Consider the following 27005-nt stretch of genomic DNA (forward strand, 5'->3'; position numbering starts at 1 on the left):
GTTTTCTGCATGATTTGCTTACTTATCGCTCTACTGCAGAATACTTTTAAGGCGGTTGGCTGCTATAAAAACAGGCCAAGACAATCTCCTTCATGTTTTTCTGTGTTTTATCCTCATCACTGCAGATAATACAAACCTGGAGCAGTTACGCCATATTTGCGTTAGATAAATTAGATTATTAGCTTGAAAGGAAACAGCAGGGGGCGCTGCGCTGGAAGCTTTCGATTCATTCTTCATTAAACCAATAGAAGAAGTGGCGCGGAGGTGAACGCGGCAGCCAGGAGCTTTTACGGAAGTGTGTGAAAGCAGAGTCACATGAGCAGGCGGCCGCTTAAGAAACGGTACCCCGACATGGACCTGGAGTCTCGAATACGGTGACTGACGTCCACGGGTAGCACGGGAACAGCGGCGTCACGGCGTCTCGGGCCGCGGTGAACATCTGTGGTAAGTCATTTAGCCGGTGCTCTCGTGCAGTTAGCCGCGGAGCTAACAGCAGGTAGCCGCGGCGGGTGGTGTTTTCTCCCCGAACCTCCCCCGGCCGAAGCACGCCGCCATCCTGTGACTGCTACTTTGTGTGTCCACAGATGGACGAGATTAAAGTGTCTCCGGACTACAACTGGTTCAGAAGCACGGTGCCACTGAAGAGAGTGAGTACACAGAGCTGCTCGGCCCACTGCGTCATTAAGGAAGTACACACTTGTTATGTCCTCTCTGTGCCTGCGAGGAAAAACAAACTCGCTTGCGGTTAGAAGCCAGGTTACTGTTTAGTACAGGTGCATGGCGGAGGCGGGCTGGAACCGAAACTATGATCCGAGCTCACCGAGGCCTTCTGCTCCACTGAACCACAACATGAAGAAAAAGCCATTTTTATTTAACTTTCGTGCTGGATTGAGCAGTATGAAAACAAAAATGTCAGTAGGCAGTCTAGAGTTTGCACATGTAGTTCGACTAATTACAAAATGATTGTTAAATATTTTTGCGAGCATACCCTGGAGGAGTCGGGGAGAGTTTACAGGAAGTGGCATTAGAAACACAACTTTGAGGTTTTTTTTAACGTCTGTTCTAAATTACAGACCCTGATTTTGATGTAAGACAATTTAGACTTTTTTCTTTAATAGTTTTTAAATGCTCATGTTCAAATTTGGCCTCGGACTTTAAAGTGGGGAAAGGTGGGTGGATAGGACTTTAAAAGTAAATGTATGTGATATATGAAGGTATAATTTCAGAATCATCATCATCCATGTCTGAGTTTTCAGAGATGACTGAGCAGGAAACGCTCTAAAAACGTTGTTTGGAGTTGTTTATGTTGTTATACGTGTGTTTCTGACATGGCAGTGTATTTCATTTTGAAATGTCATAGTGATTGTGACAGTGCACATGAATACATGGAGGGTTACACGTGGATGCACAAGCATTCTTGTGGTCAGATCACCAGTCGTGTGCTCGGTGTGACCTTTGGCACTGAACATGACAACATCTCATATGATCCACAGGATTTTGGTGCAGCCGCATTTGAGTTGCACCACAAACTAGTTTTACTACATTAGTACTTTAGTACATTAGTACTACTATGTGCTAGTATGTACCACGTTTCCCCCGTCCATGTGTTAGAGCTGCTCTTCATCACGATATCTTCTCTTTAGTTCCAGTGACACTCCTCCAGGGAGAGTCACAGCAGCTTAGTTCTGCTCACACTAACACACTGCTGTTGGTGGTGCTGTCTGAACATGGGTTCACTCTGTCGCCGTGCCAGGAAATAGTTAGGCTCCAAGTGGTTAGTCTGTGAGCTACTGAATGCCTGGCTGTCCTCAGATCTGGTGTGCATGAGGCTTTCTGCCACTGCAGACTTCCTGCTTTGTTGTCATGTGAGCACTGAAGGCTTCTGTCCTTAACACATGTTGGTCAGTCAGCCATCTGTCACATGGTCACATTTATACTGATGTTGTGTGCAGTAGTCACAGGGCCGCTGCTTTCAGCATCACGTGCTCGGACAGCTAAACTAGGGCGGCATGGACGATAAAAAATCTTTTGTTTCCAAGCTTCATTTAATCCACAGCTGTGCAGTGCCCATATTTGTGCAGTAGAGAGTAAAAAGTGTTCAATTTCAATTCAATTTTATTTGCACAGTGCCAAATCACAGCAACAGTCGCCTCAAGGTGCTTTATATTATAAGGTAGACCCTACAATAGTACATGCAGAGAAAACCCCAAAAATCATATGACCTCCCCCCCCCTCCCCCATAAGCCATCATCATCATCATTTATTTATTTATTTATTTATATAGCACTTTAAAAACACACCTGGTAGACCAAAGTGCTGTACAATACTAATATGCACATAGTAATAAAACCAGACATAGCAATAAAGTTAAAAAACAATAAAAAATAAAAAAAATAAAATAAAAATGTCAGTTACCCACAGAGTTAAAAGCCAGGGAATAAAAATAGGTTTTTAATAAAGACTTAAAAACTGGCACTGATGCAGCCTGTCTAATATGGAGAGGAAGGTTATTCCAAAGCATCGGCGCGGCAACAGAGAACGCTCGGTCTCCTCTAAGTTTCAGCCGTGACTTTGGGACTGAAAGCAGCAACTGCTCAGCTGACCGAAGGGAACGAGTGGGGACGTGGGGCTTCAACAAATCAGACAAATAAACAGGTGCCAGACCATTAGGGATTTAAAAGCCAATAAAAGGACTTTAAAACGGATCCTGAATTCAATTGGAAGCCAGTGTAAAGAGGCCAAAATCGGAGTGATGTGATCAAATTTTCTTCTACCAGTTAAAAATCGTGCCGCAGCATTTTGCACTAATTGCAAGCGTGACAAAGTGCCCTGCCCAACCCCTGTTAAAAGAGAATTACAATAATCTAAACGTGAGGTAATAAAGGCATGAATAACGCTTTCCAAGTCACGCTTGGAAAGAAAGAGCTTAACCTTTGATAAACGTCTGAGGTGATAAAATGCTGATTTTACCACCCCGTTTACATGGTCATCAAAGGTGAGTGCAGAATCAATTTTAACTCCGAGATTTGTGATCGAACTCTTTAGTTGGGAAGTCAAAGCTGCAAGATCAACATCCAGAGTATGAGAAGAACGATTTGGGCCAAATAAAATTGCTTCTGTCTTCCGATCATTAAAATTTAAAAAGTTTTTTGCCATCCATGCTTTGACATCAGTAAGGCAGTCAAGCAGAGGTCCAGTTGGGAGACTATCAGAATGACTAAGAGGTAAGTAGAGCTGGCAGTCATCTGCGTATAGATGGAATGGCACTTTATGCTTTCGGAAAATCGCGCCAAGAGGCAAGAGGTACAATGAAAACAATAACGGCCCAAGAATAGATCCCTGTGGAACACCCCAAAGCAGAGGGGCCACAGAGGATGAGGCCGACCCCAACTTAACACAAAATGTCCTATTTAAAAGATAGGACTTTAACCACAAAAGTGCCGAACCAGTAATTCCCACACAGTGCTGTAAGCGGGAGATCAGCAAATCGTGATCCACAGTGTCAAATGCAGCTGTCATGTCCAACAAGACCAGCACTGCATATTTACCACGGTCTGTCGCTATCAGGATGTCATTCATAACTTTTACGAGGGCTGTCTCCGTGCTGTGGAATGGCTTAAAGCCGGACTGAAAGATTTCTGACAATTTAGAGTCATTCAAGTAGTCCATCAACTGAGTATAAACAATCCTTTCCAGAATCTTACTAAGAAAGGGAAGCTTAGAGATGGGTCTAAAATTTGATATGACTGAACTGTCTAAGCCTGGTTTCTTAAGTAAAGGATGTATGACTGCATGCTTAAATTCCCTAGGTACTTGACCAGACAAAAGACTAGTATTAATAATGTTCAGAATATGTGGTCCGATGATAGGAAATACCTTTTTAAGAAAACGGGGAGGAACAACGTCATTTGGAGAGCCACACGGTTTAGCATTCAACACAAGTTTCTCTAAATCAGATAAAACAATTGGTAGAAAAGCAGAGAACAGACTTGAGCAAGAACCATGCATGGCTGGGTCAGCAATAGGTAGAGTCGGAGGTCTCAAACTAGCAACCTTATCCACAAAATAATTAAGAAACTTATTGCAATCACTTTGGCGACAGTGGGAAGGAAAAACTCCCTCTTAACAGGAGGAAACCTCCTGTAGAACCAGGCTCAGGGAGGGGCGGGGCCATCTGCTGTGATTGGTTGGGGTGAGAAGAGAAAGACAGGATAAAAGATATTAGATAAAGATTTAGCTACTAGCCAAATCCAGTGGAGTGGTTTGGTTTAAACTAGAATAAAACCAACAATGGTCTTAAAAATTATATATTTTAAATTAAAATAATTAAAGACACTACCCAAAAATGGGTTTTAATCTAGTTTAAACCAAACCACTCCACTGGATTCAGCTACACTTTGGACAGTGTTTCTGGAATGCAGTAGCTAGCGAGCTGATTGGACACCAAAACAGCCAATCAGAATTTGTGTGTGTGTGTGTGTGTGTGTGTGTGTGTGTGTGGATAATAGCAAACACTGAAATACATTTCTTGCAAGCAGCAATGAATTTTCTTCACTCAAAATAATTTTCTCCTCAAAATGCAACATTTGTATTTGCAAAAATTATGTAGGCGCACTCAGAATAGAGGCCCAAAAATAACAGCATATACCGAGGCATCCAACAGAATGAATGCTGGATAGAAAGCACATGCATAGAAAAATGTTTGGGTAGAGTAGAAGCAGTCCGTTTACCGCAGCATATATGTAACATGAGCCAGGCCTGCAGCACTCATCATTCTGTATTTAGTGAACGCTGTAATAAAACTCCAACATGGATACATGTAGTGAGCATTTAGTCACAGATGGGCGGCACGTAGAATGGCCAACAAAGAACCTGGCATCACATTCATGCTGAATGATGAAATGAATATAAAATGTACAAAAATCAGAACATATAATGAATGCTTTTGAAAAACAGAGATGTGACTGAATGGGCTCAGGAAACGGCAACTGTAAAATGTTTGGTCTCCATTAGGGCTGGGCGATATATCGAGTTTTTTAAAAATATCGATATATTTTCATACGAGATATAAGATGTGATTATATCGATATAGTCTGTTACGTTATAATTATACTTGTGGAGCCGCAGGTTTGCCTCTTTCGTCCACTTTTGTCTCTACGCAACGTTACTCGGCCTCGCCTCTCCTTCACTGAACACAACTCCCCCTCCCCCATAGCTTCACCTGCAGCCAATGACAAGATGAAAGAGGAAAATCTCCGTTAGCGAGTTACCGCGGATCGCCCCGTGCGTGGGGCTGGACAGTGTCAACGTGTTAGCGAGCTAACCGCGCTAACGACATGCAGCCCGGAGGGGCTGCACGGCCTAAAATCCTTTCATTTTCTCAAATCGACAGTGCGCTTTATGTATGAATTCTGGTTGTGCTTACTGACCGCGAACCGATTTTATGTGGAACACGGCGCTCAGCAATCTGTCAAAAAATGTTTTAATATGACTTTGCTAAGCTACGGAGCTGCACTGCTTGATGGATTGTCGGAGGATTACAGCTACCGAGGAGGAGCCTCGCGGAGTGATACGTACTGTGCTTCAACGTAATATTACCGTACTGTGTGTATAAGGACCACAAATGGCACCTGTTCAGAGACGTGGTGCAGCTGTGAAATCTGTCTCTTTGTTATTATGCTCAGCGTCTATTAGTTTACATTTTGACTGCACAATTGTGAGCTTTTTGTTATGCACAAAAACAACATTGTTTTCTTTTATTTATGGACCATGATTATTTAATAAATGCTGATAATTTATTTTTGAGTAATTTCTTCATGTACATCTACGCTGTATGTAAATAAAAGTGCCCGTGTGACATCTGGGACACAGTGTGACTAGAACTCTCTTTTTGTTCTTAACTTAAAACTTAAAAAAAAATATCGAGATATGAATTTTGGGTCATATCGCCCAGCCCTAGTCTCCATCACAACCTTTAAGAGCTGCAGTCTTTCTGTTGGCATGTTGTTTTAAATAGGCAGCTGGTCTCTGTCATGTGTTTCTCTCCTCAGATTATTGTTGATGACGATGACAGTAAGGTGTGGTCACTGTACGACGCTGGACCAAAGAGTGTCCGCTGTCCCATCATCTTCCTCCCTCCAGTCAGCGGCACAGCGGAGGTGTTCTTCCAGCAGGTGCTGGCTCTGACGGGCTGGGGCTACAGAGTCATCTCGGTGAGCGATCCCGGTGGACTATTGTGTGCAGTAACTCTGCACAGGATAGTCTTTCTCAAATTTCTTTGGCAGTTCTTTGAATAACATATTAAGTCCAGTTGCTACTGGAAGATGAGACGCTCTGCCACAGTAGCACAAAGCCTCAGTCGGGATTAGGAGTGGGTTTTGATAATTGATTTTCCGATTAAAATCAATTTTACCTTGGATAAAGCAATATCGATTCATTCAATCCTGAATCGATTTTTAAATATAAATGTATTTTGCCAGAAACACCAGAATCTCAGGTTAAACTACAGGTGGGCGGCAGAAACTATATAAATCTGGCCCACGGATTTTGACTATACCGCTCTACCGCGATAACGCATGTTGATGGTGTCATTAAGCTGCGCCTGTTTTGGACGAAAGCATGGGAGCGGCTGCAAGCAGTATCATCTGCAAATTATGCCGGGCGACAGTCATAGCAAAGAGATGAAGTACTTTTGAAATATGGGGAAAGCCAAAAACTGCGCTTCCTCCAGTTCCGTACCATCGATTCATTAATGCTGAATTCTCCTCTCTGTTCCCATGTTGTTGCAGTATATTAATGACTAACCTCGTATTGTGGATGGATCATCTCAGTTGTTCTCCAGACTGAAGTTTGGTCCGTTTACAGCATCCTGCCATGCGATTACATTTGTCCCTGACCATCAGACCCCCACGTTAAATTTTATCGAGTGGGGGAAAAAAAGTTAGCGTTCATCCTCCAGCTTCACTGTTTATATTATGCTAACATAGCTGTGTAGCTAGCGATCACGTAGCACATCATTATATAGCAGCTAGCCCAACTTCAGTAACCCTGCAAACGTCACTGCTGTTTAGTTTCCTGTCTTCATTTATGTTGGAAGTGATAGCAGAGCCGAACGTTTGAATGCTTCAGAAATCTCTCAGTCAGAACATGCTATGTCATGTTTAGGTGGAAGCTAGCGGGTACCGCATAAAATCGGTTCGAGGTCAGTGAGCACAACCAGAATTCATACATGAGGCGCACTGTCGATCTTTGAGAAAATTAAAGGCTTTTGCCCCTTGTAGTGTGGAAAACATGTTATACAGAAGAACAGAATATATCACGATGTAAGTCATTACCGCACATGCTTCAAATTATACCGTGAAATGGATTTTAGGTCCTATCGCCCAGCCCTAGGTTAAACCTCACAAAACCATTTCATCAACCAGCAAACAGCTAAAACAGTAAATGAGAGCAGGTGAGCGGATTCAGCACAAACACAAAGCGTGGACCTGACGCATCAGGTGCATCTGTGAGCCGACAGCTCACAGATTCTGATGCTGCAGGTTTTCTCACTTTCCGACCAACATTCACGAAACCAAAAGATTCAAACTACACTTCATGTTTGATAACATCGTCATGAATTCCCTCTGACTTCTGCTGCTTTGCTGCCACCACGGTAAAATCCCTGAACAGCTCAGTTTCCTGTTTTCTGCATTATTTACTTGCTAATTACCCACCAGTCAAACATCGCTGTCCACCGCTGTTTTTTTTTTTTTTTAATGACTTCCAACAACAAAGCCTCATTTCTGCTGTGTCATACTGAAGAAATACAAACTTTTTAAAATTATGCCAAATTGCAAAACGCTCAGCTGTGTTTCTAATCAAACCTCTGTAACTTTGCTCTGCTTCACTTCAGCAGCATCAGGTAATATTCAGATGTTGATTCATGGTTTTCTTTCATTTTTGTTCTACTGCAGAATGTTTTTAAGGTTATCTGTTATAAAAAGCCAGGCCAGGAAAATCTCCTTCATGTTTTTCTGTTTTATCCTCAGTTACTTTGACACAAGGCCTCTGCTGTGATGCTCACACCTCTGATGAAGTCTCACAAGTGTCAGTACTGATAAATGATCAGAATCATAATATTTCTGAATGTCTGAGTTAAAATTGGATCTAATTGAGTCGTGGATCGAATCGGGACCTTGTGAATCGGGATCAAATCAATTCTAGAAATCAGTGACGATACCCAGCCCGAGTCAGGAAGTTGTGAAACTGTGGGAGTGTCTGCCGCTGAGTCGGGGACATGATGGACCTGCTTGAAATGTTCATTGCTAACCCCACACAGTTTGTTCCAAGTACAAACTTACTAACCAGATAATGGAATATGCCTGACACCACTAACTGAATGTGATGGCGTTGTTTTGGTGCTGTGATTTGCAGCTGCAGTATCCCGTCTACTGGGATCTCATGGAGTTCTGCGATGGCTTCAGGAAGCTTCTGGATCATCTGCAACTGGATAAAGTAAGGCCGTACTTTGTGTTGACGGTGACTGATCTGTATGTAGACCAGAGTTGTGATTATGCTACAAACGGTTATTTTGACAGTCAACTAGTCAATGATTATTTTTGCGATGAATCGACTAATCAGATCATCATCCATTGGACGTACAGCTTATTGCACCAGCAGCATCTGCTCTTATATAACTATCCTTAGCTTACAGCTTTAAGTGTGTAAGGTGTGTGCTAACTAACAATAAAGACAAGATGATAGTTTATTAAACTTTAATGAAATTTGCAGATTGTCTCTCTGGAGGTTAATAAACTCGGCCGTCTGCTCCTTGCTATCTAAAATATAACAGGACACTGAAGTAAACTCTCGACCATCTCACACTTCAGTTTAATCAGTTTTCTGTTTGACGTTTATTCAGCTGTGTTTAAACTTTAATCTCAGCCAAACAGAGTTATTCAGGAACAAATAAAACACTGAAAAAGCCAAACAATAACATTTTAAGTTATCTAAATGACTTCTATATCAAGTTTAATCTGAGTAGCTAAAGACTGCGCACAGTCTGAAAACGATGTGCTGGGAGTTCACTGTTCTTGCCGGCTCTAAGGAGCCTTGAACCCCGGCTCGCTGTCGAGCTGGTGGGTAACAGACGTCTCCGAAAACATCGGAGCGCTTTTGCAAACATGTGATGTCTTGATAAACCGGGCAGATATTTTAATTTTACACTGCTACATATTTAAGATGTTAGAAAGATATTTAAGATATTGCAAAATATCTTAAAAGTTTATTTCATGACCCAGAAAGAGTAATATTAAAACTAAGTAGCTGCCACCATTGTGGGAAACTGGAATTGGCTGGGCCGTGCTATGAATTGTGGGATAGGTTGGGCCACAAAGGACACACCTGAGCCATCCTTCAAATCTGGGGGAAAGGAGGACGCATTTGGATGAGTCTTTGAACTTGGATGGCCTTTGTCACGTCACTGTAACGCAGGGGTCCCCAATCCCAGTCCGCGAGGGCTGGTGTCCTGCAGGTTTTAGATCTCACCCTGGGTCAGCACACCTGAATCACATGATTAGTTCATTACCAGGCCTCTGGAGAACTTCAGGACATGTTGAGGAGCTAATTTAGCCATTTAAATCAGCTGTGGTGGATCAAGGACACATCTAAAACCTGCAGGGACATCGGCCCTCGTGGACTGGGATTGGAGACCCCTGCTGTAACATAACGGCCTCCAAAAGATGCGGCCCTTAAATTTGGACACAGCTACAATACAGCTTCTTCTTCTTTGGCATTAGACGACAGCTGGCATCCTTGTACATGCAGTGCTGCCATCTCCTGTTTCAGTCCGTTATTACACTCTTAAATCCTGCTACTTATTCCTGCGTCTTTCAGGATCTTACAAAGCTTCAATTTAGCGACTATTAAATTAGTCGTCGACGATTTTGATAGTCAACGTGATCGTGACTGGTCGACTAATCGTGGCAGCCCTAGTTGTGATCAAACAGTCCTCCCACCTCCTGCTGACAACTTTACCTCAACCGTGGTCAAGAAAGAGAGGGCTCTGACTGCACTGGGCTCTGTAATAATCATTGTTTTTAAACTGCGCTGTCACCTTATCTCAGTAAGAACTCATAAATGCCTACACACAAACAATATTATGGAAGGCTGTCGGGTTTTGAAATCCCTACATGCTGGTGTCAGTCAGGCTTCAGTCGGCTTTGATCCCGCTCAGTGGATTTGGCCAAAGCACTAGAACCGCAGCTTATGAGTGCGAGCACCCTGACCGTGAGCTGAGAGCAGAAACGGAGGTCATGCAGAACTCTGCCAGGGTCTAAAACACAGGTTAGGCTAATGAGCAGTGTGCTTCAGGAACCACCACAGTGCCCCCTTGTGGGGAAAGCAGTTCCTGCACTCTGCAGATACTGTGATAGAAAGTGTGTGTAGCGGAGTCCATTCACACCAGAGCAGAACTGCTGACAGTGGCAGGCGTGTGGATGTAATCATGACATGAATATGGATGCAGAGCTACATCTGAATGGCTGGAACTGCGACCTCGTGAAACCTGCTGTTGGACACCGCTGGCACTCGCCATCATGGCCACAGTATGAACAGATGTTTACCCAAAACTAGGACAGCTTTCACTCACTCCTGCTGGTTACCGTTCACATGTTGTTTTTAACTGAACGTGTATTAAGGTGCAGAGCTCATGGCCGCTTCGAGGTGTGCCTCGAGTGTGTGACGGTGTTGCTGTGACTCTTCAGGTACATCTGTTTGGAGCATCTCTGGGAGGATTCTTGGCTCAGAAGTTTGCTGAGTATACACACAAGTCTCCCCGAGTGCACTCGCTCATCCTCTGCAACTCATTCAGCGACACCTCCATCTTTAACCAGACATGGACTGCAAACAGGTGCTTTTGATGGATGGATGGATGGTGGATGGATCAAAGTGTTTGGTCAATTTCATGTGTGTTGTGTTGTCCCTCAGTTTCTGGTTGATGCCAGCGTTCCTGCTGAAGAAGATTGTTCTGGGAAACTTTGCAAAAGGACCTGTGGACCCTAAAATGGCAGATGCAATTGATTTCATGGTAGACAGGGTAAGTGTGTGCGCGTCTGTTACTTGTACAGTGTTGTTACCACAGAATACCTTACTGCTCGATCAGCTTTTCCAAGGCAGAGATATTTCACTTTGCTAAACACGGTGTTCTTTCAGGCTGAAGAACAGGACCATTTAATTAAGAAATTGGAAAATGGGTGCAACAATTATACAAATATATACGGAAACCCAGTATATGAGGCTGAAACTCAGTGTATACAATTCTTAAACCTCAATATTTGATTTGAGCACCTTTTATTTATCGACACAGCCTGAACTGCTGCCGACAGCTTTCTTTAAACCAGTGCAGTGACATCCTTGTGCTCCATCAGCCGTGTCTGAATAGAGCCAGAGGTGGGTGGGTGACCCTCCGACTGCCCACTGTGAACACAGCAGTGTAACCTTGTGCACCTCTCTCCTGTCTCCCCTCCTGGTCCCGCAGCTGGAGAGTTTGAACCAAAGTGAGTTAGCATCGCGACTAACGCTCAATTGTCAGAACTCGTATGTGGAGCCACACAAGATAAAGGACGTTGCTGTGACCATCATAGATGTAAGTGTTAAAGCAGAGTTGTCATGAAGTATAGCAGAACCCATTCAGCTGCTCCTGTCACCTGATGTGGTGTTTCCTCTGGATGTTGAGGTGTTTGATCAGAGCGCTCTGTCACTGGAAGCCAAAGAGGAGATGTATAAGCTGTATCCTAACGCCAGAAGAGCGCACCTGAAAACGGGAGGAAACTTCCCGTACCTGTGCAGGAGCGCTGAGGTCAACCTCTACATACAGGTAGGCTGTTTCTTCCAGGTCTGTTTCCTGTGTAGCACTTCTCCACAAACACATTCTAGCCGAACTCGTCTTCTGCAGGCAGGATAGTCTGTTGCAGCTTTAGATGACGGAGGATGATTTTCATGTTGGATGAGCTGTGCTCGCTCACTGATCATGTCGTTGTGTGTCGTACGCTGTCAGCTGACGTTGTTTTAACTTGTCTACAGATTCATATGCGCCAGTTTCACGGGACAAGGTACGCTGCTATAAACCCTGCCATGGTGAGCGCTGAGGAGCTGGAGATGAGCAGTAACCAGGACTCTGAAGACTACCAGTGAGCTGGCATCCACAGCTCGGGTCTTTCTGAGCAGGTTTCACAGGACGCTGGCAGATTTTCTGTGGAGTTCAACAGCTAACCAGCACGTAACCTGAGATTATTTTTTATTGAACACATGAAGCAATATTTTGATTAAAGAAGACCTGGACACAAATGGGACTTTTGCACTGCGCTTTGCTTAAAAACATCTAACACTCTGCCTTATGTGGAATGATTCTGTGTCACTTGTACTGCCTGGACTGTGTTCACGCCTGTTTGGGACGGAGGATAGTTAACACCACCAGCAGTAAACTGGTGTCATGTTAATAGCAAGATGAACAGAAGGATTCATGAAATGTTTGTATAACTCCTTAAGATAAAATGACGTTTTTGTCCAGTGTCTTTGTCACATGTGCAGCTGTTTGTTTGTTTGTCTCATGGACGTGAAAATACACTTTACATGGTTTCTGTACAATGTGAGCAGTTGGACTCTTAAGTGACACAAATGTTGTGGACAACTTCAGGCGTCACTAATGCGCAAAGCTTTTCTAGCTCATCCCAAGCCATGAAAACGTTATCATGTGGACTCTGAAATCACCCGAGGATGACGCAGTGCATCTCAGCCTGGGCACATGCCGAGTCAGGAATCCATCCTCATGCAGGTCTGAACAGTCATCTGTGGTGCAGTCCAGCAGCATCTGGTGTGGAGCAACCTGAGGCCTGCCCTCTGCCTAACAGTGCCTTATAGCATTTTTATAAACCAGACATACTTCTACACTGAAATCTGTGCAAACACTCATGGTGCTGTAAGTAGACCTGCAGGGAAAAGCACATTTAGTTGGTTTTTATCAGATCTGACAGGTGGCTGACCAGTTTCATGTCCCACTGGTCAGGGTTGAAGTTTATCCTGCCCCCCACCTCTACTTCGATCTGTTTTTCAAAGTAACTGCCTGAAAAATGTCATGAAGCGACGTGGCGGGATTTGCTTCTAAAAGGCCTGCGACACAGTAAGTGCTGGAGTAGTGGTGCTACAGTCACTGTAGCAGGAGACGCATCCCTGGAGACGATTACACTTTGAAATAAGCACGTTTCAGTGACATTGGCAACTACAGCCACTTCAGGTGAGGCTGTGAAGTCAAAGTGTCAGCTGTCTAGATGCTGTAAATACAGTTGGGTCCAGAAATATTTAGACGGACATTTTTCTAATTTGGGTTCTGTACATGATGAATTTTAAATTGTGGAGCTAAAACATTTCTTTGTAACCCAATCGCTTCGTTTTAGGCGCTCAAAAGTAATCGGACAAATTATATGACAGAAAATGGAAATTTCTAATACTTGGTAGAAAACCCTTGAAGTTTTTGATTCATGGACATCAGCAGATGCTGGGTGTCCTCTTTTGTGCTCTGCCAGGCCTTTACTGCAGTTCCAGTTGCTCTTTTGTGGGCCTTTCCTTTCAATAAGTGAAGATCAGGCAATCGACGCCTCAGAATTCTGTCACATTATCAATAAACACCAGTGTGCCAGTGCCACTCACTACCATGCATGCCCAAGCCATCACACTGCCTGAACTGTGTTTAAAGGGGCTGTGGCATGTTCTGGATCATGAGGTTTTCCACACCATCACTCGGGTAGATTGATCTTGTCTTCATCTGCCAAAGGATGTTTTTCCAGAGCTGGAAGTCTTGTCTTTATGGTACACTTGGATATTGTTATTCCTCCTGGAGAGTTTTGTTCACTTGGTTGTTCTCAAGGGGTTTCTCTTGACCATGGAAATGATCATCTACCACTGCTGTCTCCTGTGGATGTTCACCAGCACTCTGACTTTCTCTGTTATGTTGGTTTCAAGGAACACCAATTATGTTCCCTGGGCATGTTTACTCATTTAAAAGTGTCAGAAACACTGGCATTGATTATTTTACTATTTTCTTTTATAATTTTGATTTTTTTTCTGTAGTGATGCAGATGACATGTGACATCACTTCTGTTCTGGGTCAATCTTACCCGCAACATAACAGATGGCTTGTTTCACCTGCATGGAGATCTACTTTGACCTCTTGTTGCCTGTTCACAGCAAAATTTGTCACATGAAAGCACCACACCTCACATCAGCTCCAGCTCTTTTATGACATTGATGACAGAACATATCCTGAAAGAATACACTGAAAGCTGAGACTCAAAAACATGTCTGTTATGTAACTATAATTATGTAACTATATTTGGAGTGTTTCAGTAAAGAGGTTAACCCCCCCCCCGTCAGTGTCTAAACATATATAAGGACCTAACTACATAAACCATGGTATTTAAAAAGGAGTTGTACGTTTTGTTTTTGTTCTTCATTAATGGAATTGCACAGAACTGGTCAAGGACGGCCACACAAGTTTGCCAGCAAAGACCCGTCCGACATGTGTTCTTTGTCCCAGGTGAGGTGCACATCCAGACAGAAGAGGATGGAAATATGACTTTAAAATGTATTTTATTCATCCATTTCACAAAATGCATCATCAACCACACTTGGTTCTTTCTAAATATTAAACTGTAGAGTTAATTTTTATTCTGTTTTCAGAACATGGCAAATAAAACTTTTCTAAACTGTTAACTTTGTCATACACGTCTGAAAAATCTGAACTCATTGTTCTAAAAAGCATCTGTGTGAAACTCTGCAAGCCACCACCTCAGAATAAAACAGAAACCAAACGTGGATTTAAATTCTTTTTTAAAAAGCTCAGAGGAATAAAACGGATAAAAGAATTTGTGCAAATTCCACAGGAAGGGTTGATCCACAGCCACTGGACGTTAACATCAGAGCTGATATTTAGACCTGCCTGTGCACAGCTCCACACACGTGAATCAGAACAACACATTCCTGCAACATTTATTTTATGGCAAAAAGATTAGTGTCATCATACACACTGGGCAGAAATGCCGAGGGGTGCGTGGCAATGTTAGGTCACAGTGTTAGTAGCAGAAGGTGCCAAAATCGCCCATGCCGTTGCGCTTGAACTGGTTTCCTTGAAAGGACACAAAGATTTGGTGGTCTTTCAGATCCTCAACAGCTTGGCTGGACATCTCCACGTTCCTGCTTAGCTGACGGCTAAACTGCCACTTCCTGCCTGTAGACGCAGCCGCATCACCGTCTGAGCTGTTCTTAGCAGACCCAGCCAAAAGAGGTAGCGAGGGGCTGCTGCTGGACGTGGTGCTGACAGGTGGTGTTGAAAATGAGGTGGAGATCAAGTGATGGTCTAAAGATCCTCCCTGCTTTTCCTCTTGTGTGTGTGCATCAGGGTGCTCTGCGAGGAAAGGGGCAGCTGATTATAGATTGTGCACTGGGCTATCAAAGCTGCCTCACATTACCACCTTACCCACCTTCACTTCTGCCCACAGGGATGCTGGGCTCTTCCCCACTGTTGGGTTTCACCAGAATCACCCCATAGCCTTCATTGTTGTGGATCACATTGTTCTCCATGGTGATGGAAGGCATTGCATCCATCTGATCAGCAAAGTCCTACACGCACACGCACATGCTGGGCATCACACCTGCAGCCTGTTTGTTGCAATGCAGCAGTGCTAACCACTGCATCACTGCCACTCAAAGCACAAGCACTACTGTGTCCACAATGGGGGTAAAAGGCCTACTAACAATACAGCATCAGTGATAACAGCTTTACAAAGTCAGGACGATGGAGTTGGCAGAAATATGAATATTGGCAAGATGAATCTCATCTCACCTTGATGAGGATCCCATCCTTACAATGATGGATGCCGTTACCAACAAGACTGCAAACGCTGCCGGGGTAAATCTCCACACCTGCCCCCTGCACACAGACAAGGAGCAGCATAACCAGTCAGCTGATCAGAGAACCGTCACACACAACAAGAACACTGGGACATAGGGTTGTTTTGTTTTTTTACACAAAGCTTTACTGATCTTGTGTCAGGTCATTAGCTGGCAGGTCAGCATAGTTTCCAGTGTAACACATACTTCACAGTAGGGCCGCCACAAACAATTATTTTGATAGTCGACTAGTCACCGATTATTTCTGCGATTAGTCGACTAATCAGATCATCATCCATTGGACGTAAAACTACAGCTTATTGCACCAGCAGCATCTGCTCTTATATAACTATCACTAGCTTACAGCTTTAAGTGTTTAAGGTCTGTGCTAACTAAAAATAAAGACAAGATGATAGTTTATTAAATTTTAATGAAATTTGCAGATTGTTTCAGTGAAGTTTAATAAACTCCTTGCTATCTAAAATATAACAGGACACCGGAGTAAATTCTCGAGCATCTCACACTTCTGATAATCAGCTGTCTGCTTGACGTTTATTCAGCTGTGTAAAAACTGTAACTTTAATCTCAGCCAAACCGATTTACTCAGGAACAAATAAAATACTTAAAAAAGCCAAACAATAACATGTTTAAGTTATCTAAGTGACTCATATATCATGTTTAACCTGAGTAGCGAAAGACGGCGGTGGGTTTGAAAACGATCTGCCGGGAGTCCGGTGTTCTCACGGCTCTAGTTAGCCTAGCCCCCGGCTCGCTATCGAGCTAGTGGGTAACAGACGTCTCCGAAAACGTCGGAGCGCTTTTGAAAATATGTGGTGTCCTGATAAACTGAGCAGATATTTGAGGTTTACACAGCTACATTCTCGCCTGAAAATATGTTAAACGTTTATTTTGTGACCCAGAAAGAATAATAAGAGTAATATTAAAACTAACTAGCTGCCGCCATTGTTGGAAACTGAGCTGCGCTATGAATTCTGGGTCACAGCTTCTTCTTCTTCTTCGGGGTTTAACGGCAGCTGGCATCCTTGTACATGCAGTGCTGCCATCTTCTGTTTCAGTCCGTTATTACACTCTTAAATCCTGCTACTTATTCCTGCGTCTTTTGGGATCTTACAAAGCTTCAAACGACGCGTCGACTATTAAATCAGTCGTCGACGATTTTGATAGTCGACGTAATCGTGACTAGTCGACTAATCGTGGCAGCCCTACTTCACAGCATGGAGGAACTGGCCATATCTTTTGTTTCCAGAAAACCATGTGATGGGTGGAGTTCAGGTCTCACCTTGGAGCCATACAGGTCGCACATGTTCATGGTGAGACGGGCAGATGTTCTCACGATGACTCCAGTGGTGTCACACTGTAGCACACAGTTCTCCATATTCAGAGTCCCCTGACGCACACCTGGCAGTCAAACCGGAACGAGAAGAAAGGCATCATTACTACACACCTCAACACAACACCACGCACCTAAGATAAACACAACCTCCAGTCCAACTGACCACACGACCTAAAACAGACCTGGGCATTTTACACGGGCCACATACGGTATGTTGTAAGCACAAATTAACAAGTGTTTATGCTGTGCATGCAATACAACTGTGTTGCTTTTATTTTGAAAACCCTCGACGTATTATCTGCTTCTGTCTGCACAGCGTCAGGTGATGCCAGCTACCCCTGGCCCCCTCGGTCATGTTTGACTTTGACTACTTTTCCCAGGCTGTGGATGAGAGCTGCGGTGTACGTGACACTGCCCAGCTACTCGTCTTTTTACGTGGGATCACTGCAGACTTCAAAATCACGGAGGAGCTGGCAGCCATGCAGTCAATGAAAGGGACAGGGAGTCATTTCTTCACAAAGTTAAATGCATGCTTGGAGAAGCTGGGCGTGAAATGGGACAAAGCGATAGGTGTGAGAACAGATGGTTGACCAAGTCTGACAGCTAAAAATGTTGGACTTCATCAGAGCAGAGCACTGAATCACAGACAGTTTGTTGCACTTTTGGAGGAAAACGTAAGCTACCACACAGCTGTCAGGAGGCTCGGTGTGGGAAAACTGCAAAGCAAGGGCCTTTTTGTGCATGCAACGTACAGAGCAGTGAGGGCTTTCAAGAGAAAGTTGCAGCTTCTCTTAAGCCAAATGTGGGACAATATTCTCACTCACGTGCCAACACTCAAGGAAGCCACACCACCAGCTGATCACCTCCACAGGTACTCATCCATGTTGGAAGCATTGCATGGTGAGTTTTCAAGCCAATTTCAAGACTTCAACACAGCCAAGAGTGAAATGCACACAGTTTCTTCTCCCTAGTCTGACACACTACTGGCAGAGCAGTTTAGGTCAGTCCCACTGCCCGAGTTTCACTCTCCACTCAAAGACTTTCCACACAAGCCCAGAGAATTCTACTCCACTTAGGATCTACCTACGTATGTGAACACACATTCTCAGTGATGAAGTTCAACAAATCCAGATCCTCTGTCACTGATGATCACCTCTTAGCTGTACTTTGAATAGCCACCTTAGACATTCAGCCAGATTTCAATACACTTGTTCAAGCTGAAGACAGACTGGATTTTTCCTCACTAAACTGAAAACATCAAAAGTTGCTTATTTTTAAACACCTTTACAGTATTTGTGAAAATTAACAAGCTAAAAGGAACATTGAAGAGTAATGATAGTTTTTGTTTTAAGTTGTTGTTACTTTTATAGGATTATTTTCTTCTTCGTCCTACACCACAATTCAAAAATATACAGAAATATCTACAAAATATTCTTATACTTCTGATTACCAGCAGCAGCTTTTATACATATATACACACACACGGCAGTATCGAACGCTGCACTGAGGTCTAGCAGGACAAGCACAGAGATGAGTCCACTGTCAGAGGCCATAAGAAGATCATTTGTAACCTTCACTAAAGCTGTTTCTGTGCTGTGCTGAGCTCTGAAACCTGACTGAAACTCTTCAATAAGCCTCTGCAGATGATCTGTTAGCTGTTTGACAACTACTCTTTCAAGGATGTTTGATATAAAGGAAGGTTGGAGATTGGCCTATAATTAGCTAAGACCGCCGGGTCAGGTGATGGCTTGAGTGAAGTAACGGTTTAACTACTGCCAGCCTGAAGGCCTGTGGTACAGACTTTTTGTCAGCCTGGCTACAGTGCTAGAGACAAACCTAGGGCTGCTTATATTTTCTTCAATTAGTCATGAAAATCAGTCAGATGTTGTAGCTTTAAGGAGAGCTTTTTTTATAACGCAGCAAACTGGCTTTCCGGGCTAAATGATGATCTTCTAAATTAGCGAGATATCATTTCCTCAGAATTATCTGTTTAAGGTGTGCGTTTGAAAGTTATACAGAATACTGGGCGTGGCTCAAGAGTTGGGCGTTCGTCTTGTAATCGGATGGTTGCCGGTTCGAGCCCCGGCTCCGACAGTCCCGGTCGTTGTGTCCTTGGGCAAGACACTTCACCCGTTGCCTACTGGTGGTGGTCAGAGGGCCCGATGGCGCCAGTGTCCGGCAGCCTCGCCTCTGTCAGTGCGCCCCAGGGTGGCTGTGGCTGCAATGTAGCTGCCATCACCAGTGTGTGAATGTGTGAGTGAATGACTGAATGTAGTGTGAAGCGCTTTGGGGTCCTTAGGGACTAGAAAAGCGCTATATAAATACAGGCCATTTACCATTTACTGTTCTTCTGATCTGACACTTTGTTCAGGAAAGCTACAACACCCAAAATGAAGTAATCAGCCTACGTCTGCACTTGTCTTAGTGTTTGCGGCTGGGTTTTTAAAGAGTAAAGGTTAGCTCCTGTGTCCCTGCCTGTTTGAATATGACACAATGCGTTAGTGTGATGGCAGCTCAGAGCACGTAATACTCACACAGAATGCCTTCAATGGCATCATGCTGGATGAACTTGATGTTGGAGAGTCTGACATCAGCGCCTGTAGACTCCACAAATGAGTCACCTTTGCTTTTCTTCTCAATCACCACTTCATCAGGAAACCCAAAGCCTGACACACACACACACACACACACACACAGTTAAAGAAGCCCCTGAAACCACACAAAGGGGCTCTGCATTTCACACACTTTCCATTCAATGGTGGCTGCATGTAACTGTAACCACGATCAGAGGAGATCTCAGCTGAGTTGGCAAACAGACCGCGGCATTCAGGATGAAGAAAATGTGACAAAGATGGAAATGTGTGCGATCCACCCTCAGACGTGTCAGCAGGTGCAGGCATTTACACCCGGCTCCACGTCAGCACCTTCATAACTGATGTCCATCTCGTCTCCCTGAATGGTGTTGCTATAGCAATAATAATGTTTGTATTAATGTACGAGTGCTATCACAGGTGATATGATATCACAGCACCAGTGTATGTGCTGTCTTTTTTTGTAATATATCAACCTGCGAACGTTTGGGCTCAGCTGCAGCTCAGGAGCTCCGCTGATGGTGTCAATGTTCGAGGGGTCCTGAAGTGTAGCTGCATGTGACCATCACAGATCAGTCTACCTGTACATACAACTATGAAGTGCACTGTGAAGCTCCCAGGTTAATAACTTATAACCAACGTTTGCGTAAAACATAGTGGCCCCTTCATTTCAACCATGGCGAGCTTGCATGTACTTCTTAATTTGATGGACACACAAACAGGGCTCTTCAAGAGGAACGGCACATCATGCATAAAACATCTGAATTGACATCTTTGGTTTCCATGTATTAGCATCACTTCTACACAAGCATGGCGTGAGTGTCCTACCTTCTATGGTGATGGAGTCTGGTATGAAGATGGAGCTGCTGACACTGTACATTCCTGGGAGAACAATCACCAAGTCGCCCTGATAGCACGAATCCACAGCTGATACCGGCTCTCTGTGGAACTACGTACATGACACAGTCACCATTAGCAGCTTACAGTCGCCTCACTATGGTTACAAGACAACAACATTAAAATTTAGTGTATATTAGAGCATGAATGCTGTCAGTGCGAGGGGTTAAGGTGAAGGTTTGGGTGGCTGTAGCTCAGGGGTTTGAGCATGTCATCTGCTAACTGGAAGGTTGGTGGTTCAATCCCCGTCTGCTCCAGTCTGCATGCCAAATACCTTTAAGCAAGGTACTAACCCCAAGTTGTTCTCTGATGCATCAATCGGAGTGTGAACGTTAAAAAGAAGGAAAGAACGGATAGAAAGAAGTGCTTGTGGGTGTGAGGCATGTTGTAAAAAGCACTTTGAGTTCAGGTAGAGTAGAAAAGAAGAAGAAACAATCCAGTCCAAACTCCAAATGTATGCGTCTCGATTAGCCGATTCGCTGACGTGATCTTTGGACACGCAGCTATGCTTCTGTGCAACTGACCTGAATTTCAGTGTCTTCAGATGAGCATAGAGGAATGAGTCTGGCACTAAGCAGAGACTGCAGCTGGACGGTGTTGCAGGACGCAGTAACCACATGAACCACCTTTGCGCCTGATGCTCGAGGTCCTCTGCTCTGCACACACTGCTGCCTCGTATTTCCTTTATAGGCCAGCACGTATCTACATGAGAGGAGGGGTGTAGAACACTGGGCGTGAGAAGGAACAATGAAGGACATGCACACGAGGGTTTTAATAATCGATTAAAATCGATTCTGGCTTGGATAACGTGAAATCGATTCATTAAAATCCTGAATCGATTTTTTAATATAAATTTATTTTGCCCGAAATGCCAGAATCTCAGGTTAAACCTCAAAATTTCAACAACCACCAAACAGCTAAGACAGTAATGAGAGCAGGAACACGGCTTCTGCACAGAGACGTGAACACACAGCGCCGACCCGCCGACGCATCAGAATCAGTGAGATGTGACTTTCTCACCCGACAGCACGGACACGGTCGGGGCTGAAAGCGGACAGCTCGCCGTTTCTGATCCGTCGGCGGGTCGGCGCTTTGTGTTCACGCCCTTTTTGCGCTGTTAGTTTGATCTCTCTCCAAACTACGCTTCACCTCTTCACCTTTTCTGCATTATTCGCTTGCTTGTTACACACAAGTCTACCGTTGTTTACAGCCTGTCGGACGCTGTTTTTTTTCCCCTTTACTCTCTTGGAAATGAGATTTTTAATCTCAATGAGATTTTTTACCTGGATAAATAAAAGATTAATAATAACTTACTTACTGAACAAATTTAAACTCTTTAAAATTATACAAAATGCCTGTTAGCCGTATCTCTAATAAAACCGCTGTAACGTCAGAGCTAACGTTCATATGTTGATTAATGGTTTTCTTTCGTTTTTGATCTACTGCAGAATGTTTTTATAAAATCCAGAACAGGAAAATCTCCTTCATGTTTTTCTGTGTTTTATGCTCAGCTACTTTGACACAAAGGTCTCTGCTGTGATGCTCACACCTTTGATAAAGTCTTGCGTGTGTCAGTTTCCTTTTTATTGATACAGAAATATGGAAATGTACTGATCTGAATTATAATATTTCTGACTGTCTGAGGCAATTTTCCCAGATTCAAATCGAACTGAATCGAATCGATTCTAGAAATCAGTGACGATGCCCAGCCCTGATGCACACTACCTCAGCAGGGGGTTCTCAATGATGCGCAGCTTGCGTTTGAAGCTCTCCAGCTGGTCACAGAGCTTCAGGCCCTCTACCATGGACACGTTGTCGAGCTCCGAGTCCGAGTCGGCACTGAGGCCACTGCGCAACGCGGAGAACTGCTGGAAGCACTTGGAACACTTCTCCAGTAAGGACTGGTACTCTGCCACCAGGCCTGCTGGGACTCTGTCCTCCAACATGTCGTAGTAGCTACGATAAGACATGTTTTAGTCAGGGCTACGGACACAAACCAACACTTCTTAATATAGGATCATCCTAGAGTGCTCACAGTCGTATCCGGGGTTCCACACAGCGGACAAAGTAGTCAAAGTCATCATCCTCCTCTTCCTCATCCCACTCCCTCCAGATGTGTTTATAGAAAAACCTGCAGATGAAAGGAAAGGATGTCACATATACGTCAGGGCAAAACAACAACATGTAATCTCCCCGTGGCCTCCAAGTCCTACCTTACATGCTCAAGGGCAAGGGCAGTCTGATCAATGTCCCCAGACTCCTCGTAGACCACCTGCAGCTCCTGCAGGGGCACTTTGTGCTGAGTGGCCTCCAGGAGAGACGTCATGGCCTCTTCATGGAGCTCAACGCCTCTGGTATCACACTGCAGAGGCAGCACCAGCCTCACACGTGCCTTCAGGTCCTTCACTTCCACGTCTCGCACCTGAAACCACCAGCAGCCACAACCCAAGGATTACAAACCAACGTCCTCCAAGCTCTACATTAGCACGCACGTTTGTTTGCTGCGCCTTTGATTATGTGCATTTACATTCTGTAAAGGCAGCAGACACTGTGCAGCCCCCTCTTTGGTCCTTTTCCAGTGAGCTACAGTCACTGATGGCATCAACAGCGTTACAGTGCACTATAGTTGTGTAACACTATAGCACTGTGGGTGGTGTTTCCAAACTATAAAATAACCACTGAGCACTTTCAGAAAAACTAAAGAAATTTTAAAAAGGTAGAGAAAGTAATGTTTTTAGTAAAAAAGATTGCTGCACTCATAAATATACATTGATTAGTGTGCAATAACATTTCCTAACAAATTGATGTGTTCTTAAAAACGTTTATCCATTAAGAGTTCACAGGAGCAATGTTGGAGCACAGGCTATGTTGGCCCGCCACCTCGAATCCAGCGCTCAGGTTGGACCTCTGTATGTCACTGGAGACTCGCCAGATACGTACTTTTTAAATTTAAAGATGACAAATGCCTAACTCTCAACCTACATGACTTCACCACTGGCCTCTGTCTTCTGCCCCTCCTCCTCACCTCATGCCTTGTCTCCTGAACTGAAGTCAGGGCTCCAACACAGAAAAACTTGCATAAACATGTGTCTGTGAAGGTTCTCAGTCATCCAGGTCATCGTAGCCTCAGGAGCTTGCAAAGGAAAGCGTCTGGACTTCTTTAAGTTACTTGAAGACGTTTCACCTCTCATCCGAGAAGCTTCTTCAGTTCTAAGGTCAAATGGTGGAGAGTCCCAGATATAAACCTAGTGGGAGTATCTCCCCAAAAAGGGACCAAGGACCCACCCTGAGTGGGTGTGAGGGCCATCTCACCTCAGGACATCACATGATAGGGTGGGGCCAGGTTTCACAATGAGCTCACCCGAAACTCTGGCTGATTGGGACCCACACCCAGTTTCACACCTTGGCTCATGTGATTAGAGGATCATCAGGGGGTCCTTTGTCCCTCTGTGGGGGGAAACTCCCACTGGGTTTAAATCTGGGACTCTCCACCATTTGACCTTAGAACTGAAGAAGCTTCTCGGATGAGAGGTGAAACGTCTTCAAGCAACTTAAAGAAGTCCAGACGCTTTTCTTTGCAAGCTCCTTTGACAATGTATGAACATGCTTGTTTATTCCTGAAATTGTCACAGCAGATTACACATCTGGCCCTTCTGTCTCAGGACAGCTGACTACAAGCCAGATAAAGACCAGCTGGTCATAAGCTAACATCATGCCAGCATGTCAGGCTCTAGTGTCCTACAAATCACACTTTCCCTCTGATAAACACTTAGATTACATTCTTAAACAATATAAAAGTTTTTTCACTAAATGTCAGAGTCTGGCAACGTTAGATCCACTTTAAGCAACTTTTCTCCTAACAGAGACTGCACAAAAATAAAACAGGCAAGACTTAGTGACAGAAAAGTTCAGAATATCCTCAACATCTCTGTCATGAGCCAAAAGTGACTGATCCACGCATCTCGACTCCTTTCACACTTACACTTCCCTCCAGAGTAAATGATGTGGACAACAGACATTTTGACAGCTGAGGTAGACGGCGCACTGACAGCCTACAACCACTACAGCTGAACGGCAGCCAGCATCGTTTGTAGGCATTTAAATTGCTGTAAAGGACTCGCTGGCCTACATTCTGTCATGAATGACATCAAGTCAGTGTGAGCCACAAACATCATTCCTGTCACAAGTTCAAGATGCAATCGGTGTTTGATAAAGCTGACAAAGCTGAGATGGTTTTTGTTTGCACTTGTTGCACTGCTGCACGCAGCTAAACATGATGCAGAGTGGAGTACACAGCTACAGCCATCACCCTGCAGACTCCGCTTTCACACGTGTCATCAGAGAGGGATGGAAAGCAGTCCTTACAGCGTCGTTATGACTAGACTGTGTGATCACAGGTTAATGAAAGCATTACGTTACCTCCACCAGAACATCAAAGATATCAGTAGACCAAAGAGCCAACCAGTCACATGGCTCCACCGTTTTCTCCAGGTAGTCTGCTGTGAAGTCCTTCACCTCTGAAGGCTTACAGTCTCCTACACACACAAGAACACAAGGACTGAGATCAGCAGTCTAATTTCTCAGGGTTACGATTATTAATATTAGCAGGCGTTGGTTACCGAGCATGTAGTCCTGGTAGGCCTTGAACCTCTCGTAGAACAACAGGTGGCTGGTCTGGAACGTGTCAGGAAGACTTGAACTTCCTCCCGAAGGTGGCTCACGTCTCTGCAGCCCAGTCCCCGATGCTTCAGTGTTATAGTAGTATGTTCCACTGTCGTCATCACTGCCATCTTCATCTTTCTTCTCCTCCTCGTTTTTAAACAAGGCTGTTAAAGACGGAAACACCATGGAGGAAAATCTTTGTTCACATGGACTATTTTACTGGTCAAAAGCAATAAGACTGACGGACTGTGTTTAAATTAACCTCATAAATGAAATATTCAGCGTTTATTTCCTGGTTTGTAGGGACTCCTGAAAAGCAAGTCTACCACACATCTGTTTGAGCGTTACCACTTAATCTGCGACACCTAACAGCTGGAGCGTATACTAGCATGTGGTACATTTGCACAGAGGGCTGAAAGAGCCATTCAAAATGTAAGCATAGCTTAGTGCCACAGTAGTGTTGAAGGTTCAGCCTACAGCACGATGTGTGCACGTTTATCTGCATCACTGTTGCAGAACCGTCTGCGTAGACGCGTCGCGTGAGCGAAACATGAAAGCTAACAGCGTTAACGTGACAGGCCTGCTACAAACACATATGCGCTGTCATTAGCACACATGGGTCAGTTAAGCAGTGCTAGAGCAGTCAAATGCACGGCAGGAAACCTACAAGCTGGTTCCTGTTTTAAAAGATTACAACGTGGATGATCACTGCTGCTGACCTCACCTCGATTTATATCCGCCCCGCCGTAGCCTTTACCGGCCGGGCCGTTGTCCGTGTCTCCGTTACCCAAGTCCAGATTAACCACGACCACGTCTGACGCGTCGTTCCCCGGACACGCAGCATCCCGCGAATCCTGCTCCATAAAGAACTTGTAAAATCTTTTCTTCTGCACGTTTAGGCTGAAAGCCACTAACGTCTCTTCGGAAAACAGTCACAAAACTAGCAGCAGCCACCCTGTTTTCAAAATATCCCGGTTTGGAGTGTCTCAACCAATCACAACAGGGCAGCTGCGGGATGGTCCGCCCCCTAGTGCAGACGTGTCGAGTAGCGTCCGCCCTGATGATTCTTATAATAATAATAATAATAATAATAATTATTATTATTATTATTATTATTATTATTATTATTATTAGGGCCCGAGCACTGAGAGTGCGAAGGCCCTATTGTGTCTGCTCCGTTTCTTCTTCTTATTATTATTATTCAGGAAAAACAAGGGCCTTTTTGAGGGCCTAAACATGCTCAAAAACTCATGAAATTTTGCACACATGCCGGGTCTGGTGATTTTGTATTTTTGTATTTTAAGATTTTGTATTTTAATGGTTTTACATATCAGCACTGGGAAATGTCAGTGTAATGGTGAAACAGCAAAAAACCGGGGGGATTTTCGAGACTAATGAAAATGTCCGGATTTTCCCACAGAGGACTCGTATGTGTGACTTCATCCCTGAGCAGCAGCTTTGTGGTTGTTCTGCGCTCACAGACGGGACAGACTGCGTGCATCAGCGCCTATTGATGTTTAAAAAATGCCAAAGCACAACTGCAGCTTTTCAGACGAACTGCAAAAAAAATTCCCTCG

General features: G+C 44.2%; 2 protein-coding genes across 2 annotated transcripts; one reads left to right on the forward strand and one right to left on the reverse strand.

Annotated features, from left to right (window-relative positions):
- Positions 1 to 227: 227 nt before the first annotated feature.
- spg21 (SPG21 abhydrolase domain containing, maspardin) lies at positions 228 to 12550 on the forward strand. The gene is made up of 9 exons (XM_004574072.6): positions 228 to 444; positions 585 to 647; positions 6051 to 6212; positions 8416 to 8496; positions 10746 to 10891; positions 10969 to 11077; positions 11519 to 11626; positions 11717 to 11857; positions 12064 to 12550. Exons 2-9 carry the CDS (start codon positions 585 to 587, stop codon positions 12172 to 12174), a joined length of 921 nt encoding a protein of 306 aa, XP_004574129.1. The 5' UTR covers positions 228 to 444; the 3' UTR covers positions 12175 to 12550.
- Positions 12551 to 14608: 2058 nt separating this feature from the next.
- shcbp1 (SHC SH2-domain binding protein 1) lies at positions 14609 to 26440 on the reverse strand. The gene is made up of 13 exons (XM_004574073.4): positions 26153 to 26440; positions 25386 to 25592; positions 25186 to 25301; positions 22980 to 23188; positions 22802 to 22897; positions 22492 to 22722; positions 21291 to 21468; positions 20698 to 20818; positions 19813 to 19944; positions 17225 to 17343; positions 15878 to 15964; positions 15516 to 15654; positions 14609 to 15439 (listed from the first exon to the last, which is right to left on the reverse strand). The coding sequence occupies exons 1-13, from the start codon at positions 26289 to 26291 to the stop codon at positions 15108 to 15110; spliced, it is 2106 nt and encodes a 701-aa protein (XP_004574130.1). The 5' UTR covers positions 26292 to 26440; the 3' UTR covers positions 14609 to 15107.
- Positions 26441 to 27005: the final 565 nt, after the last annotated feature.

This window comes from Maylandia zebra, linkage group LG9 (assembly GCF_041146795.1).
Source record: "Maylandia zebra isolate NMK-2024a linkage group LG9, Mzebra_GT3a, whole genome shotgun sequence".
In the NCBI taxonomy this organism is placed as follows: domain Eukaryota; kingdom Metazoa; phylum Chordata; class Actinopteri; order Cichliformes; family Cichlidae; genus Maylandia; species Maylandia zebra.